The 17,931-nt window shown below is 36.5% G+C and overlaps 1 protein-coding gene across 5 annotated transcripts; it reads right to left on the bottom strand.

The window, feature by feature from the left end:
• Positions 1-271: 271 nt before the first annotated feature.
• Positions 272-17,930, bottom strand: LOC112559878 (scaffold attachment factor B2-like). Of its 5 annotated transcripts, none has more exons than XM_025231345.1 (18): positions 17,754-17,930; positions 16,437-16,530; positions 14,913-14,938; positions 13,979-14,116; positions 13,434-13,482; positions 11,374-12,553; positions 10,673-10,713; positions 10,248-10,342; positions 9,460-9,609; positions 7,064-7,196; positions 5,371-5,517; positions 4,583-4,773; positions 3,971-4,134; positions 3,019-3,129; positions 2,507-2,626; positions 2,162-2,323; positions 1,385-1,590; positions 272-1,059 (listed from the first exon to the last, which is right to left on the bottom strand). In XM_025231345.1, exons 1-18 carry the CDS (start codon positions 17,877-17,879, stop codon positions 737-739), a joined length of 3,456 nt encoding a protein of 1,151 aa, XP_025087130.1. In that variant the 5' UTR covers positions 17,880-17,930; the 3' UTR covers positions 272-736. The 5 variants fall into 5 exon arrangements, with proteins under 5 accessions (XP_025087130.1, XP_025087134.1, XP_025087132.1 ...); XM_025231349.1 differs by having other exon boundaries at positions 7,064-7,181; XM_025231347.1 differs by having other exon boundaries at positions 13,434-13,473.
• Between the last annotated feature and the right edge of the window lies 1 nt (position 17,931).

Below are 17,931 nucleotides of genomic sequence, written 5' to 3'. Positions count from 1 at the left end.
ATGCTAGGTGATCAAAGCTTGCACTTAAGCTGCCTACAGGGTCCTTTCAAATGCCGACAACAATATTTAACAAGTAATTTTCTACTATACCAAGTGTGTTCTTTCATGCAGGTAACATATTTACTTCTCAACAGCGTGGAACCAGGTAGTGGGAAGGAAGAAGACACATACTGTTTATGCTTAAATATTAAACTGATTTGCCAAGTGGCTTTTTTAATGCACACCACCACAAACCATAGAGCAGACACACAAGGCAAACATCCCAAAACTGTCCAAAAATAATAACAGCTGACTTTATTTAAGTAGCCTCACAAAAATGGATTTTTGGATGACAATGACAGTAACTTTAAAAAAACTTTTACCTCACTGTATTCCCCGTTATAAAAACGTCACTTCTGAAAGTCAACATTGTAAACTGACAACTTGAATGAATTCTCCAACTGATAACATGAAAGGCTTGCTTCTGATAAAACTTGAATACATATGTGTATATAATGAAACGCTGTAAACCAGACGAGCACTCATATCTATTACCCAATCATATCTGATCTGACAACGTTCCCTAGTCTTCACAAACCCACGGGTAACCAAAGCACGAGAAAGGAGATGATATACCCGCACCATAAGTCCTGTTAAGTCATCTTCACACTAAGAGGCTTCTCCATGCACACACACATAATTAATGATGGTTGATCATCCAAGTCTTACTCGAGAAATAAGTCAACAGGTCAAATGGCTAAAACCTCCTAGCTGTGATGGCTGCAATGTTAAAACGATTATCTCCCTGACGGGACACACCGCTGCCTCCCATCATTAGGCTACTGCTCTGTGATGGTCCTGATCCCATGTACATGTTACCACCCATGCCTGAAGAGGTAACACCTGAACCATGGCTGCCATAGCCGCCACCACTGCCCCTGTTGTGTTGAGATCCACTCATGCTGCTTGACCCCATCCATCGATCACCACCACCACCACTGCTCTCTACTCGACCCCAGCCGCTATCCACCTTGCCATCTGCAGGGCCTCCCCATTGCTGTCTTGGGCCTCCAGGTCCTTCTGGGGGGTGGAATAAAAAAGTAATGAGCTGTGACCAACTCCTAAACTTGAAATTTCAATTACAATTTTGTTTAAAAATCCATCTATTTACTGCATGCCATTTTTGTAATGTATTAGGTAAGACTAAAAAAATCCTTATGATCATGTTCTGGCCTATCTGCACAAACTGCTCACAATACCACAGACAAGTGAGGTGCACTACAAATTTAAATGTACAAATCCTCTACAAGCAGTTGTATAGTCTATCATCCCTTTCAGTAATAAAAAAAGCTGCCATTCTCCAAAAATTACCAACATGCACCTTATGTCTGACTATTAAACTCACTTCGACTATCATGACGTCCTGGGGATCCTGCTCTTACAGTATTCCGTCCTCGACTGCTGTTTCCTACTCCACCACCAGACATGCTACGGTTGTCGCGGCTGCCAAACTCATCACGTGCATCACGATGGCCACCTCGACTGTCGTGGACATGACCCATTGATCCTCGGTCATCACGGCGAAACTCTCGTCGGTCACTGTCAAAATCACTACAGATCAACTTGACTATAGCAGTTTTCTTAAAAAAAAATCTTATTTTTTGATTTTGCTCTTTTTTTAAAAAAAGATTGGTGCTTAATCATATGTTCCCACTTGCTCATATTTTTCACCTAGAACTTATTGTGCAACTATTCATATATATTGTAACCAAACAACTTCCCCTGTTTAAACTGACCCCTGGGAACTAATTAAGGTGCCCATCGTCATTTACCACAATGCCCCCCAAAATACAAATTAACATGTATTAAACCAATGATGATTCCCAAAGAAAAGGGAGAAAACCCTTTTAGATAAAGAGATGTGGATAAACCTACAAAAAAGGTTTTTAAACCACCCAATCTGTCACTCTTATTGAATAGTCTTCAAAATTATTCCCATAACATTATCTCTCAACATTAACACGAGTTGAAGCAGACTGGGTGGGACTTTCCTTTGCATTTTATATTAAAAGCAGGCAGTCTAGAACAGGGCTAATTTAAACATACAAAAATAAGTCTTTTACATCGCAAATTTCCAATCTGTGAATGCTTTGGATTCTTAAAAACGAATTTTCCAACTTACTTGTCAAAACCTCGCTCTGGAGATCTTCTATCATCTCTGTCTCTCTCAGATCGAGAAAACTCATCACGCCTGGAGTCGAATCGAGCCCCTGGATCCCGTCTATCATACTTCTCTACTTTACGCTCAAATCCATCATTACGGTCGTTGAACCTGTCAGAGTACCTAAGAAAAAAAAACAAAACCCAGGATCATAACCAAATAATTTAAACAAGAAACTTACTACGAGAATAATATAAATAGATCTTGTGTGTGACAAATCCCTTTATGTAAATCGTTTGTAAAGCACACACTTAAAAAAAAAAAAAAAAAAAAATTTAAACATAAATATAAGACAAAATTGCATACCCATGTTTAAACCCTGTGTCTTTGCGAGGCTGCTTTGGCTCATCCCAGAATTCTCCAGAATCTAATCGACCCTTTGAGGGTGGGGCCGGTCTCTTCAAAGCACGTCTTTCTTCAATAAGTCTACAAGAATCACAAGCAATCAAAATTTGTACAACGTAAAATGGGCCAATGCAGGTAAAACACAAAAGTACTCACATGTGCGTGTAGGAAAAACCTATACTGTTTATCCAAATCCCCACTAAATTTGGTAGGATCGTTATTTTCATCAACTGGCTAATTTTGACCATCGCTAGTTGCTCTGTGGAGCTTATTTTTCTAACTGAAAGATGTTACCAGCAGCTCCAATTGGAAAAAGTATACTATGATATTGAAATTTGTTTTGGAACACTTTATCTTGATTTCATTTGGGATGCAATTAAAAAAATTAAATTACTCTTTATTTGACATGCTGCATGACAAAAAAGAAACAAAATAATCTGGGAAAAATAAGATGCCTAAGCAGAACTCTGTACCTCTGTTGTTCTCGACGCAACTTTTCCTCTGCTTCACGCTTCAGCCTTTTGCTCTCCAGTCTCATACGCTCTGTTTCCATTTTTTCAAACTCCAACTTCTCTCGCTCCAGCCTGAAATAAGGTTTTATTGTCTTTGTAAAGTACAAACTATTATCTAAATTTACAAGCATGCTCATTTTGATATTTTTAAAAGTCTTGGATATATAAGTGGCTAAAGTCAGTACCCCCAAATTGCACCAGACAAAAGAAAGTTTGTTTTTTTTACACAGTCAATTATATTACAACCAAAAATAATGCTAAGATCAACAAGCTAATCCTTGTAATTGTAGACTATGTACATTTTTTGTTATTTTTGGTATCTCAACTGGTATCAACACAAGAAATTCGGTGAGAAGTGTGAAAAATGAATTTAACTCTTTCTTTACACAAGGCTCGAGGTGGTCAAACACCCCTGTACACATGAATTTACCCTTTTTAAAAAAATAACTGAACAAGATAGAATAACAATTTAAATTATGACAGATCAAAATAATTGTGTTCAGAAATGCCTAAACTATCTTATTTTTAAAAGTTTTTCTTTAAAACCACGAGCTGTAAAGGCCTAAAAAAATTACTATGTGTATACTGCATAAACAAGCGAGCGGGGCAAGATCAGCCACCTGTGTTGAGTGCGTAAAGAAAGAGTTAACGTCAAAACACACTCTTTTCAATAAAATGCATCTAAAACATATGTGTCAAAAGCATCAAAATCTGTTACCTTAAAACTTGACCATGGAATCCCAAAACCACTATATTCTGGAGCTAACTCTAATCTTAAAAAATATAAACAAAACCCACAGATGATTTTAAAGCCCTTTCATGAGCATATTATCAAACCAAACAAGCAAAGTGTTAACAGAAACACTTCCAACCTTAAAACCAGCTCCCTACTATAGAAAGCATCTTTCTTTACCTAATTCTCTCCTTTTCTTTCTCTAGCTGTAGTTGTTCCTCTCTTTGCTTCCTACGTATCATTTTCTGCCGCATTCTCTCCTGCTCAAGCTGTTCCATTCTGAATCTCTCCTCATTGCGCAGCTGAATCTCTTTCTGACGCAGTCGTTCTCGCTCTCGTTCAGCCTTTTCCCCGCAAAACAAGGTACAGAAAACAAAATAATATAAAGAGACATGAGAAACTTTCTAATCCAAAATCTGTTACACAATGTACATCCATTTTACTGCAAGAAAATAACCATTTCTCAAAAATAATTGTAATTCTTAAAGTATTACACAGGTTCAACAGTCACCACAAAATTACCAGGGGCTCTAAGGAAACTGTTAACTGCTGTCAAACCATTTGTCATTATCATATAAACCTTGTCAAAATATTCTATACAAAGATCTGAACAAATGTTCACAAGCATTTGCTAAGATGTGAAATGTTTTAGTTATGGGGTTTAAGGCATCAAGGCTTTAATTCATGTATGCACTATAGAATTAAGGTTCGTTTCTACCAAATTCCACATAAAATGTGCCATAAAAGCACAAGTTTTTCAAATAATCTCATAAAACCACTAGAAGTACTCACTCTAATTTTTTCAAAGGAAAGGATGTCCCTTTCTCTCTGCTCTCTTGTTCTCTCAGCTTCTAAATGCCTGCTTCTTTCACGACTGGACTGGCTGAAGCTACTCTTGTCTCTGCTGTGTCGGCTTCTATCATGACTGTGTCGGCTTCTGTTATCATGACTGTGTCGGCTGCGTGGCGAATCTTTGCGATGTTCTTGTACATTTTAAAACATACATTAATGACACAAGGATATCATCATCATCATGGACTGAAGTATTATGCAAGATGATTTGTGTTCATTTTAATTAAAATTTTTATATTCAAAACTGTCAAATAAACATGAAAGGCTTTTCAAAAAGGTCATAAATGACTTTTATTACAGAGCATTCACACCAGTTATTTAATATTTTTATCAAAACTTCTCATCCCTCATTCTGTTCAGAAAATTTCCATTTCACGGTAAGCCCTCTCTTGTTTTACCTGAAAACCTTTACATTTCGAAAAAGACTGAAGACCCATCTGTTTATTTAAGACAGACCAAGCAACCAAGCAACACTTTTGTCTTTATTTTTACTTTTCTGGTGTTTTATATATTTGTTCACTTTATCTTTTTCTTCTTTTTTTCACTTTTTTGTTTTTTGCTGCGCAATGAGCATTCTTCTGAATGGATACCTGCGCATTACAAATAGACATCATCATCATCAAGAACTCCTTGGATAAATAAGCTAGGAAAAAACTCTAAATTCACAAATAGGAGCAACAAGATCTCTTCAAGACCGAGCTATCAATTACATTCATCATCATACATACCATCTCTTCGAGGAAGTCGGTCATCTTTTTTATCTCCTTTTTTCTCCTCTTCTTTTTTTGCATCTTTCTTTTGTTCTTCTTTGGAGTCTTTTCCATCATCTTTCTTCACAATTTTCTTTCCTTGGTCCTTTTCATCATCCTTTTTGTCTGAAATGATGAAAAGTTTATCTTATGACATTTTTGTTAAACAGCATAGCTGACCATTTGATTATACCAAGACCAAAATCTTACATCCTTGAAGGAACAGAAAATACAAGAAAATGCCATATCAAAGTGCTGTTTTTTGGGGGATTTATCCAAGTTCAAGAGGCCCTTAAAGATCAGAAATACACAAAAGTATCACTTAATGTAAGCTGATACTCAAAATATTTTTTTTTTGCCTGCCCATTAAAAAACCATTGATAAAGTTAAGTTGCAATAAGTGAACTGAAATAGAGCGAGGGATTATTATGTCATTCCTACCCTTGATCTACCATAAATCAGCGCTTTCTTGTAAATTTAAAGAATAAAAGGTGTATTCGGTTCCATTTTAAAAAAAGAAGGAAAATAAACCCCATCAAAAATGACAATGAGTAATCACTGCAATGTCTAGACCTGTAGTTAATGGATTCCATACTGGTTGAACAAAATCCCTTACTATATTTTCATTGCCCTTATGTTGCACATTTTTTAAAAGGCATATCCAAAAAGTTTAAATCAATATTTTTCTGTTGGTTTAGCAGCTATAGCCTCATTAAAAAATGGCTCACTCTGTGAAACAAATTTTCCATTTTTTGTTTACATCGTCAAAATTAAAACAATTATTATGATGCAGCCTGGCCAGTAAAATTGCTGAGGGAGCTGTACGTTTATACACCACAGAATACATCAATAGTGATTTACAGTAGAAACATAAGTTCAAGAAAAAATATAAGCATTAAATATCATCTACAAAAAGGTCTTGTGGGTGCACATTTTTTACCCAATGGGGAAAACTCAGTTCCCCAGGGAAATGCCCTACTTTGTTTTGAGACCAGCATCCATGATTATTATTATTGTTTTGTTTTGGGTTTTGTGGGGGAAGGCCATGTTGAGTCTACCTTTGATAGTGGGTAAAGCCCTCTTTCCATCAACTTTATTTATATTTTGCTGTGCATTCTACTGGCATATTTGTATATTGTGCTGTGCTGCTTTCAATAAAAATGTGTGCTCACATGCCTCTATGTATAGTGCTTTTGATTCTAGCTGATGTTGGGGAGATGAGCTATATAAATGTGCTAATTATTATTATTAGATGTGGGTGAATACCCACTTCCATTCTCAATACATACACACATAGATACATATCACCATTTTAAATTTAGTACCAGCTCTCCCACATGCAGAGACCTTCACAACATCAGCATGTTCATGTACAATCCTGATGTAAGCAGGCATGTCTCTTGAGAATGCACTAGCTGGCTTTCACCAAAATATGAAGAAGGTGCATATGTCATCTCAGCATACACAATCATTAGCAAAAACATTTGTATCCTATTAGACCTTGAATGAAAAGCACTGCTGAAAGCAAGCCTATCCCCTTGAACTAAATGAAATGTTTTGTCACCAATTGGATGGGATTTAGTTGGCGCTTTTTTTGTTGTTGTACGTTTCACTGAACTCTAAAGAGTGATGGACACTTTTTAGTTTTAGGCAAATGGTTTTATCAACTGACCTTCCTTTTGAACAAGTGGCTTCTTCTCATCTGTCTTTTTTCCCAGTACAGACTTAGCAGCAGACTCACCAGAGGTTTTAGATGGCGTTGTAAGTTTACCAGGTCCTGCAGTCTTGGCCTTGAAAGATGAGAACTGCGTAAACAACATGTGAATAAAGTACACTACTTGGCAAAAAAGTGGTGCCCACATACACAAAAGGACAAAAATCTCGTTTAATTGCCTGACATCACTTGCTTTCCCAGCTACAAAACTACAATTTTACATGACTATAATGACTAGCCAACCAGTGAGGTAAGCTACAGAAGATTTACTGATCACAGAAAAATATACACTTGCATAACATTACAATGTACAACTATAAAATATTGCAAGCAAAATCAAGCTTACATATCCTTTACCTGAAAATAAGGTTTTAAAGGACAACACAAACAGAACATTTTTAGGTTATTTTAAAATAATTTCCAAAATATAAGTACATAATTATGCTTAATTTTCAAGATATAAGCCTTCAAACATCAGCATTCTTTCTTGCCACAAGGAAAGCAGAAGAAAATTAATTTCCTATGGTGGAGAATTCTGCTGCACGCAATATTTGTAACAGTGAGAGTGGCTTAGTTAAGTAAATCTATGCACATCTTCCAGTCAAATGAAGAAACATTGCCCAGCTTGTCATGTTCAAGAAGAAATTATTTTGTTCACAAAATGAAGGCTGATTTTGGAATACAGCCCTACAGATCTTAACTTTATTTATACTAAAGTAAAACAAAAATTAGAAGGTTCAAACAAAATTCACTTAACAGAATGGTAAGTAAATCTTCTCAAGATTAAAATTTAATGGGCAACAATCACGGTCACAGAAGTCTACATTGCAGTATTGATTCTCTGTTACTAAAAAGTCACATTTGATTAATTTTCCATGTGTTAAAAAAAAAACCCCACACATTTCAAATAGGCGTTTGTCCAAAATACTCCTGAAATTTTTTTATTTGATGTTCAATTCCCAGCATTGCATCAGGGTTGCTTGGACTGTATAAGTGACTGGATAACAATCGATTTTGAAATGTTTAGAGCAAATTCTTGAGTACAGCGGTGGAATGAAATTCCCATGGCATGTTTGAACAGAAGATCTGTACATACAGAATGTTGAAGAGAACATTCAAAAATGGCACATTGTGTCCTGGTCTGTTTTCTTTTACCAAGGACTGCATATTTTCTCTTTAAATTCAGCTTGCGCTGACAATGCTTTACGTTCCACTCTTGTATCTCATCTTTATGTTGTTTGATGGGCCTATATATACCTCACTGTCCACTGGCTGTTACTTTCATTTATCATTACTGGTCTGCACAGTATGATGTATCTTGGCCGTGATGCTGCGTGTTATAAGTTCCCATTACTATTAATTCCTGTGATTTTCACTGAGCACTCATGTTGTCCTTTAAAATAATTTACAATGCCAAGCGTTTCACTTGACTGAGAATAAACTGTGAATATACACTTACAAGTTTTCAAACAAAAGCACACTGTTAAACATTTTAACAATTTTCCACTGCAATGTACCATTAGTATTTTCTACACTTTAACCAGGGATGGGTAACCTTTTGTATGTCAATGGGGTTGGGGAGATTGGTGTTTTACGCGGAGCCAGTTACAAAGGCTATATCACGGCAAGGCAGCCTTCCCTGCAAACAGATGCCACTTGCAGAGAAAGAACGTGCCTGAGACGAGAGCTGAACCCAGGAAAGCCAACTTTCACTGTATTGGTGACAGGTGTTAACCGTTATGCCACCGGACCGCCCCTTGTATGCCAAAGGCCAGGGTCACTTGAATATTATAACATCATTCATATGTAATACAAAATTATCAACATAAAGATTAGCCAAATATTTAGTCAAACATTTAATTTAAATAGCTCTCTCACAATAAAATGGCTAAAACTGCTTCTCTAGCACCACATTGGATAATTTTATTATTTCAAAATGTATGTAATTATCATGATCCACTTCATATATAAATTTATGTTGTTAGGAAAAAAAAATCTCCAAGATTTATTGAAAATTCCTGTGTAGAAATTTTAAAATCTGCTCAAGAAATTCTTTTTTTAAGATGATTTTTGTGGCAGAAGACAATATTAGATCCATTTTTTGGCTCAAATTTTGGTTTTGGTTAAAAACTACCAACTAAAGGACATGCCTCAGAGATAATTAAAAAAAAAAAAAAAAAAATCATCTTATGCTATTCAATTAACCCCTTGAGTGTATTTAAAAATAAATTCTAGCAGAAATAGCAGGGAACAAATATTTTCACTCCAACTATGTTGTCGAGAAGCCACAGAATAAAATGCATGACAAAGATATCTGGCGAGATAAGGTCAAGACCAAAAGTGAAAGTACTTACCCGCTCCACGGAGATCATCTTGCCATGAAGTTCAGTGCGGTGCAGATGCTGGATACATTTGGTGGCTTCATCCACTGAAGCCATTGTGACAAAACCATAACAACGCCACCCAGGGCTCCGTGCATTTGTAACTACTTTTGCTCCAATAACCTACCAAAATGAATAGAAAAAAAACCTTTTTTAAGATATATATATTTTTAAAATCAGCAAATATTTCCTTAAACTATGCATCAATCTCTACAGAGTTGTACAAAAATCAACAAATTTGTAGCCATTTTGCTGACATGGTCATTGCTGACTACAAAGCAATAGGAACATGTGACTCCAAATGTAGATACTACCAAATAAGCTAACTGCCATGAAATATTCAAAGTTAAACCATGAAAGTCTGGAAATAGCTTGGGCACTATTTACAGCTTGTCTTTCATTTTTATTGTTAGGGCAGAGAATACCAATTTCCTGTTGGGCTTTGGCCAATTGTTGTGTGCGCAACCAGCACACATCAGCACAAGAAAACTGACTAGAGTCTGTGTTAAGAACATGGAAGCAATTCAGCATCAAAACACATCTGAATAGTATTTGGCGCTATATCAAATTTTACAATACCCAAACAGCGCTATTTTCTCCTGCTGCCTTTCACTTAAAAATGGTGCGTGAATCAATGTTTGTTTTATTTCCGCTGGTTTGTAGGCTTATACTTTCATATTAACCATGCTCTTTACTGATGTCAAGAACGCACAATGTGCTAGCATTGAGCACCTGCCAAACTCTTTTTAAATATCACGTACCTTTCCATATTTCCCAAAAAGCGCCTTGAGATCTGTAGCCCTTGTTGAAGAAGACAAGCCACTCACCCACAGATTGCGGCTATGTGCAGCAGCTGCTAACAAGGAGGGGGGGGGGGGGGGAAACCCAACTTAAGAGATACTCTATTGTAAAAGATATTCACTAAATCTTAGGACATAATCCTACACCATAATTTCCCTACAAAAAATGTGTTTAAACTGTGTCATTATCTCGACTAGCTTAATAGTTATAACAATCTATGGATTGCATAAATTCTGTTTGTGCTACACTCTGGTAGACTTTTCCTGTACTTCGCTTTTTATCACTTGTGTCAGAAAAAATGTTCAGCTAACAGGCAATGCTTTGTAAGCTTTAAGTTACTGTCTACAGTACACAGCTGTTTGTAATTTTTTTCCTTCATACTTACATTTGTCATCTTTTCCTTTGACAGGTTTTGCTGGTGTTCCACTGAAAGCATCATGTTGCATCAAAGTTTAAACAAAATAGAATACTGCCATTTCAAAGAAAAATGTGCAGCATGTCAGGTCAAATAGCTTAACACGATGGCATCTAAAATAACAACTAGCACTAACTCTAGGTTTAGTGTGCGAAGTTTGCTAATATGCACAAATGTTGCCTGCATCTCGGATCGGAATCAAAGCACTGCCGTTGCATTATTAGAAGTCCCAAACATCTATGCATTAGCACAAATGTAGTTGGTAAAGCTATTTATGGCAAGTTAAAGCCTCGAAGAGGTAGTTAGGACCCTGAGGTGCAGACTTGAAACACTGCACTTGCAAGCAGTTTTGCCAGCTCCGTAATATTTTCTCCTCTTCTTTATGAGAAATCAACCCAGGCACTTGAAAGAAAATGCTTAGAACCAGGACATGACAGTTGCAAGATATCTCAAAGAGAATAAATATATTTTACATGATCTGATCACCTGACCAATGCCGAAAGCAGCACGTGAAGCTCTCGTCAGTCAGAAAGAGTGGCTTCAACATGAAATAAAGCCATCTTTACTGTCATGCAAACGACTATTTACTAGATTCACAATTCATGAAAAGAAAGACGTTTCCCAACAGACCCACTGAAAACGTATAAGGCAGTAGACAAAACAAAACAAACCTCTTAACGGCCTTTGCATCTTTCTCATCCTTTTTCTCTTCTGGCTTCTTGTCATCTTTTACAGTTGTCTCTTCTTCTGCCTTGGACTTGTCTCCACTCTCGCCTTCTGCTGGAACTGGCTCTTGTGATTCGCCCTCCATGGCACTGCTGCTGGTCTCCTCTGCTGGTTGAGTCTCCACAACAGAAGTGCTGACAGTCTCTGTTGCAGGGGCAGACTCAGCATCTGCCTCTGAGCAAGCTGCCTTCTCGTCTCCTTGGTTGTTTTCAAGAAGGTCTGCATCAATCTCATTTAACATAGTATCGTCCACTTGCACGTCAAAGGAATCATCATTAGCCTCAAAGATGGGGGCTTTGTCCTCTTTGGAACAGATGCTGCTACCAGTAGCTGCAGGAATAGTAGAAGTATCAGCAATTTTTGTTAAAGATGACTTTATCATGTGGGAAGATGGCTTTGGAGTGGAAGTCACAATCTTAGATGAAGCAGCAGAAGCTGCACAAGAAGTGTTTGCAGAGGCTGGCTTGGAAGTGTTTGAAACAGTCTGTTTATTTGCACTGACAGTTTTTACAGAAGCTGCTGCCCTGGGTGAAGCTGCACCTCCTTTCTGAGCTGCCAATCCAGCCATCTTGGGTGAAGTGGCAGTCTGTTTTGCAGCAGGGGAGGTTGCTGGCTTGGGAGGAGCTTGTCCTACTTTTTTGGTACCAGCTGGGGAGGCCTTTGCAGCAGTGGTAGTGGTAGTAGGTTTGGAAATAGCAACTGGTTTCTGGACAGCTGTGGAAGCACCAGGCGATTTGATCACAGTGGCTGCAGCAATTTCAGTTTCTACTGTGCAGCCATCTGTAGCTGCAGAAGCCTCATGTGTCTGTTCGTTGAAATCACTGGCAACACTTGTAGTAGAAGCAACCAAAGATGCATCACCAGTAAACAAGCTAAGCTCAGAGCCAGCCTCTGCAGCACTAGCAGAAGAGGCTACTTCGGTGCTGCGTTCGCTTTCACCTGCCTCTTCTTCATGCAACTCAGAGTTCTCAATTTCGTTCTGACTGTTCTCCATCGAAGCAGTGTCAATCTCCATTGCTGCTTCCTGATCATTTGTAGATGGACCCACATCTTCCTCTTCCCCTTCCTGACCCTGCAGACTTTCCTCATCCAGAGGCTTAACTTCATTTGCATCCTCTTCTATGGCTACAGAAATTTAGGGTGAAAACAGATATAAATATACAGACTAATAGTCAAGTGTGCTGCAAGCCCTTACACTGCTGACACACTTATAATACTTACCCAAGTTTTGAAATAGCACTGATTGGAAGGCAAAAAATGTGGGAAGGGCAAATTAAGAATGAAATATTTTTAAAAACTAAGAACGACCAAAAGCACTGCATGTGTGCTCAACACTGTCCCAGGCTCCACTCTGTGCAATTTTTGTTGTTACAGCATAGGATAATGCCAAGCAAGTGTCACTTTTGCTGGAATAACTGATGACTGAAGAAACACGATGTCCTTGTAGACTCCTTGCAGTTGCATTATCAACAGTCCTCCATGCTGCCCTTTGAAGTAACTGAAAGTCATGATGCAATGATCAAAATGACTGGCTGCTGAAATCCTTAGTTCTGAAAACGTCTTTTGAAATATTATTTCCAATCACTGAAAGAGAGCTTCAATCCTGTAGATAAACGAGAGTAGAATCCATAGTTGTAGATTGACTGCTGCATGATCTGCAATTCCTGGCTTGGCATATAACAGACGCGTGACTGGGCAATTAAGGAGGAAGGCATCAGTGAAAGGATAAGACTCAGGATCTCACCAATGCTGTGTTACCCAAGACCTAAATGGAGATGAGGGGTGGGAGGCAATTTCAGTATTAAAAAAAAAAAAAGAAAAAAAAAAAAAAGGTTTTGGGAGGTCACAAAAAGACTAAGTTTAAATGCATAGGTATAACCACAAGAGGGCACTTACATGCAACAGAGAAGAGTAATTAGATATTAAAAAGGAGACGAGATCTACACAAGATGCAGATTCCCCCTGCCCCAACATCCTCAAAGGAAAGTGTTTTGATGTCTTTTACCTTCAAATGCCCCTGTTTCATCTTCTGCTTCCTGCTCATCCTGCTGCACCTAAGGGGGAAGGGGAAGGGCAGCCCAAAAAGAAGACTATGTTAGCAACACTTTTTTTAAAAATCATGCTATAATAATGGTCACTTTTGTTCAATCACATACACATAAATGTGTTGTGGATGGGGCTGATGAGTGAAATAATTTTCAGGCTTTTTAAATAGAATCTGCATGAACACCACGTGAAAAGTTGATCCATATGTTATGTGGTAATTTACTTAAATTCATATTTAGTTTGTATTCCATTTCTAAGACTTTCTTCAAAATCAGCGACTTCATCCGACCATGTTTGAATAGTGTGCTTGTGCAATTTGTGTGTTTATGAGCATAAAAGAGATAAGCAAGATAGAAGAAAGTGAAAGTTATGAGGATTTTGTATTGCTGGTTTCACCTTTAAGAAAAGCTCTTTATACTCAAAATTACTTTTTCTATTATCTAAGCCAGTTGTACATTTACCTCTTTTCCAGAAAAAATTATAGATCATATAAAACGCTCGTACCAGTAAATCCTCATCATTGAGCATAATGACAGCTTCATCCATCATTCCTTCCTCCTCTTGAGCTTCATCGTCTTCCAACAACTCTTCCTCCTCCTGCTCATTTTCAATGTCTTCTTCATCTTCCACATCTCCATCACCCTGTTGGTTCATATTTTTATTAATACATTTGTTTAAAATTGAAACTTCTGACATAATGCATTACTGGTCACAACATCACAAATTGTTAATATTTTAAAACGTAGTTTATACAAATATAATAAGAGAGTAAGTACAGATAGATGAAATTTAACTATGTCTAATGAAAACAAATTTATACAAATAAACAAGCCTACCCCTCAACTTATTTTCATAACTTTTCAAGTCTGATTTGTGATACAGAAGAAATCCGCATTAAAAAACATATCTGTTTTATTACAAGGACACCTGAAACAGCTGGGACAGGTATACAGGTAAGCAAGGCCAAAGACACAGGTTAAAAGCATAAGCAGTTCATGAAGCAGCTGTGTACCATGGTGAATTATATACATTCTATAATTTTTATTTATTATAAATAATATCTCCCCAGATTTCTTATCTATGAATTTAGCACAAGTGTATGTAAGAGACACTTCACACTCAAAGGCTATGGAAATAATTTCTTCGTTATAGTGGAAATTGCATATTAATGCAAATGCATGCATGTTTAGAAAGATGAAGGGGAAGACTTTCTTACTTTACTGTACTTAAAATCTTCCAATGTAAGCTACACATACACACACAAGCATGTTTAACAACATAATTTTCTTAAATATTTAATAAGATTGGAGCGTTTAAGTGTGGTGGTGATTTACATGACAGAAGTACATAATTTTATGCACATCTGACACAATTCAGATTTATGTTTGAATAATTTTGATGAAAAAAAAAAGTATTAAAATATGATAAATTAGATTACCTCGCCACTTGCTGCCTGATCCCCACCTGAAAAAAAAAAGAACAATGATTAAAAAGTTCTAACTGCTTTTTAATCTTTTACACACAAATACTTTTCAATTTTACTTTAGAGCTGTAATCTAATTTCATTCATTTTTTAAATTTTGAGTAAATGCAACTTTACCAGTCAAAGGACTGGATCAAATAGGAGTGCACATTTTTTTGTAATGGTTGGGTAAAAGCTCAGTGCAACACATTTTCCCTAATCTCAGCTGTTTACCTTTTATTCTGGAGATAAATGCCTATAAACATCATCATGCACAGAAAATGAGGTCAACAACACAGACATAAGGATAGTCCATGGATACAATTACCAACAGTTCAGCTGATGGAGGAGCTAAAAACAGGTTAATCACGCACACCATGGCATAACAATTTGGACCTTTTTTGTGCATTGATGTTGTAGGCATAAATTTTGATAAAGAGAGCTATTCAAACAGATCTTGGAAAAAAAAAAATCATTAAAACTACTTTTTATGCCCTATTAGTCCAAGGAGTGAAGGGCATTCCAAGACAGAAAAATCTGTTTTATCTTTAAGTGTATTTTATTATCAAGGAATAAATATACCGAGCACAAAAACTTTTTAACAATTACAAATGCAATTTGTTTTACAAATTATTTACAATGAAAATTATAACTTAAACATTTTGTTTTTTCAAAAGAGGTCTAAATGATTGGGCAACGTCATTGTTTTCTCAAGGGGTCTTGGAGATTATACGTGATTAAAAATAGCATTTACCGAAAAAAAAAACCAACACATATCAATAGCAGCAATAAAAATGTCCATACTGTGTCAATGCATAATTATTTAGTTTACGCATTTCCAAAAATTGTTCCAAATTTTATTACATAGCACAAGCCTATCTTAAGATATTTGTTTTAAAAAATAGTACATAGTGAATAAAAGCAAGTTTTTAGTATTCATACTGTAACTCATAATGGATCACCAAAACTAGTGTTTTCAATGTAGGAAACCTACAATGTTCTTTATAAGTCACCATTCTGTCTTGACTGACCGTTCATTGAGGTATACATAATGATAAGCATGGGTAAGAATTCAAACACTATGAAAATGCTGGGCTAGACATACACAAATAGCCAAACCATATTTAATATCAGAATGAAGCTTGGAAAGAGAGAGGTAAACATGATTTTATTTACCAAAAGCACATTTTCAACAAAACCATACTTGAAATTTGTTTATTATATCTATGCAAATCTGGCACTCTTAATTCAGATCACAACGACCCAAAACTATTTTTCTTTGTGCTCTTCTTACTTTGATAGGCGTACACACAGAAATCCATAAATGTTTTACATAAACTGGTACTACAGGACAGTGAATATCAAGTACTATTATTGTAGAAGATATAATTTAAAGGATCTTGTTACGTCACGTTTCATTCAAGAACTTCTTGCTATATCAGATATAAAACTTCAAAGACACTTAGATAAAAGTACAAGAAAAGTTCTGGATTAGCTTACGTGGAACATTTTTTGCTGCTGGCGACTTCTTGGTTATTACATCAGAAACTTCAAACAAGAAAGTTTCTGGATCATGACCTTCTTCTGTCAGTGCCTGGAGATGTTACAAATTCAATTACTATACCTTTAGCCTACAACAGCAGACAATGATCAAAAGACCAATATACAGCTGTCAGACATATACATTTTATTATTATATAAGTGAGTCTTAAATGTTGTTTTTAAAAACAGATTTAATATTAAAAAAAACTTGTGTCTTTTTTAAGTAGCCATGTATCTTACTTATAATCATAAATCAGTATGACTAGGGTTGCTGTTATTTATGCACATATGTATAACTATCAATGAAATACAAATAGCATAAAACTTCATAGCTGCATAATTGCACAACTGCACTTTCCCAAAACAGAAATTATTCTTTGGAACAGTGGTTGATAACTCAGAACACAGCAAAATATCCCTATCAAGACTCCACTAAATTTCGCCAAAATCAGGTGGTAACTGAGAGGGGACATACCAGGTCATATCGACCTCCAGTCACAGATGAATAAACATATGCCCTACATAAAACAACATCGTCCCAAACTAAAAGTCAATTCAACCAGGCCCAGGCTAAATGGATGAACAAGGAGTTTCATATTAACTGTGGAGCATAGGGCCGCAATAAAATAGTTTTACTAAATTCAATTAGTTCTCATCTAGTTACATTTATAATTTCAATTCTTAGAATTACGAATGAAAACTGAAGTCACTTCCAACACATTCTAATGACCAACGTAAGGAATTCCACATGTATTCTGGTATAAATAATTTACAAAAGGGAACGAATGACATGTTAGTGTACTAACTGCTTCAAACAACTTTCTCCTTAAAGTGCCCCAGTTATATGTAATTGGTGTAATTATTAGTCGCATTCGTAATCAGGTGCTTAGTTTTTCTCCCCTCACTTCACTGCCATTGTATTACTTTGCTCTAAAATCGAGTGACGAATGTCGTCGACCTCAATCATTGAACGATTTTTTCGGTTCAAGATCAGTCATACGTGAACAATGTCGGGGGTAGAAACCGGTTTCCTTTTCATTAAACATTACTAATGAACATTAATTAACGGACACAGAAAACGAAAAGACCAAGTTGACAAACTACCTTTATTATGACAATCAACTAAATAACACATGCAAACCGTTTTTGATTTTCCTCACGTGTTGACCACTTATTTAGGTCATTGCAAGCGCTAATTTACTATGTTGCATGAAAGTCGTAATATTTTGACTGCTTTTCGACCTGACATGTTTCTTAAAAATTTACAATACGTACCTTTTGCAGCCTTTCTAGCAGAACAGCTTTAACTCCGGCTTTGTCAAGGTTTCGTTTCTCCAACTCCGCTTTCAAATCTACAACACGTAACTCGGAAAGTTTCTTTTTCTCCATCGACAATGCCATATTCGCAGACAAAATGGCGGTGTTGCGATTGAAAAGTGCCCGGATAACGGCG

Source organism: Pomacea canaliculata, linkage group LG3 (assembly GCF_003073045.1).
Source record: "Pomacea canaliculata isolate SZHN2017 linkage group LG3, ASM307304v1, whole genome shotgun sequence".
Classification (NCBI taxonomy): Eukaryota; Metazoa; Mollusca; class Gastropoda; order Architaenioglossa; family Ampullariidae; genus Pomacea; species Pomacea canaliculata.
This window is presented reverse-complemented; position numbering and strand designations above follow the sequence as displayed.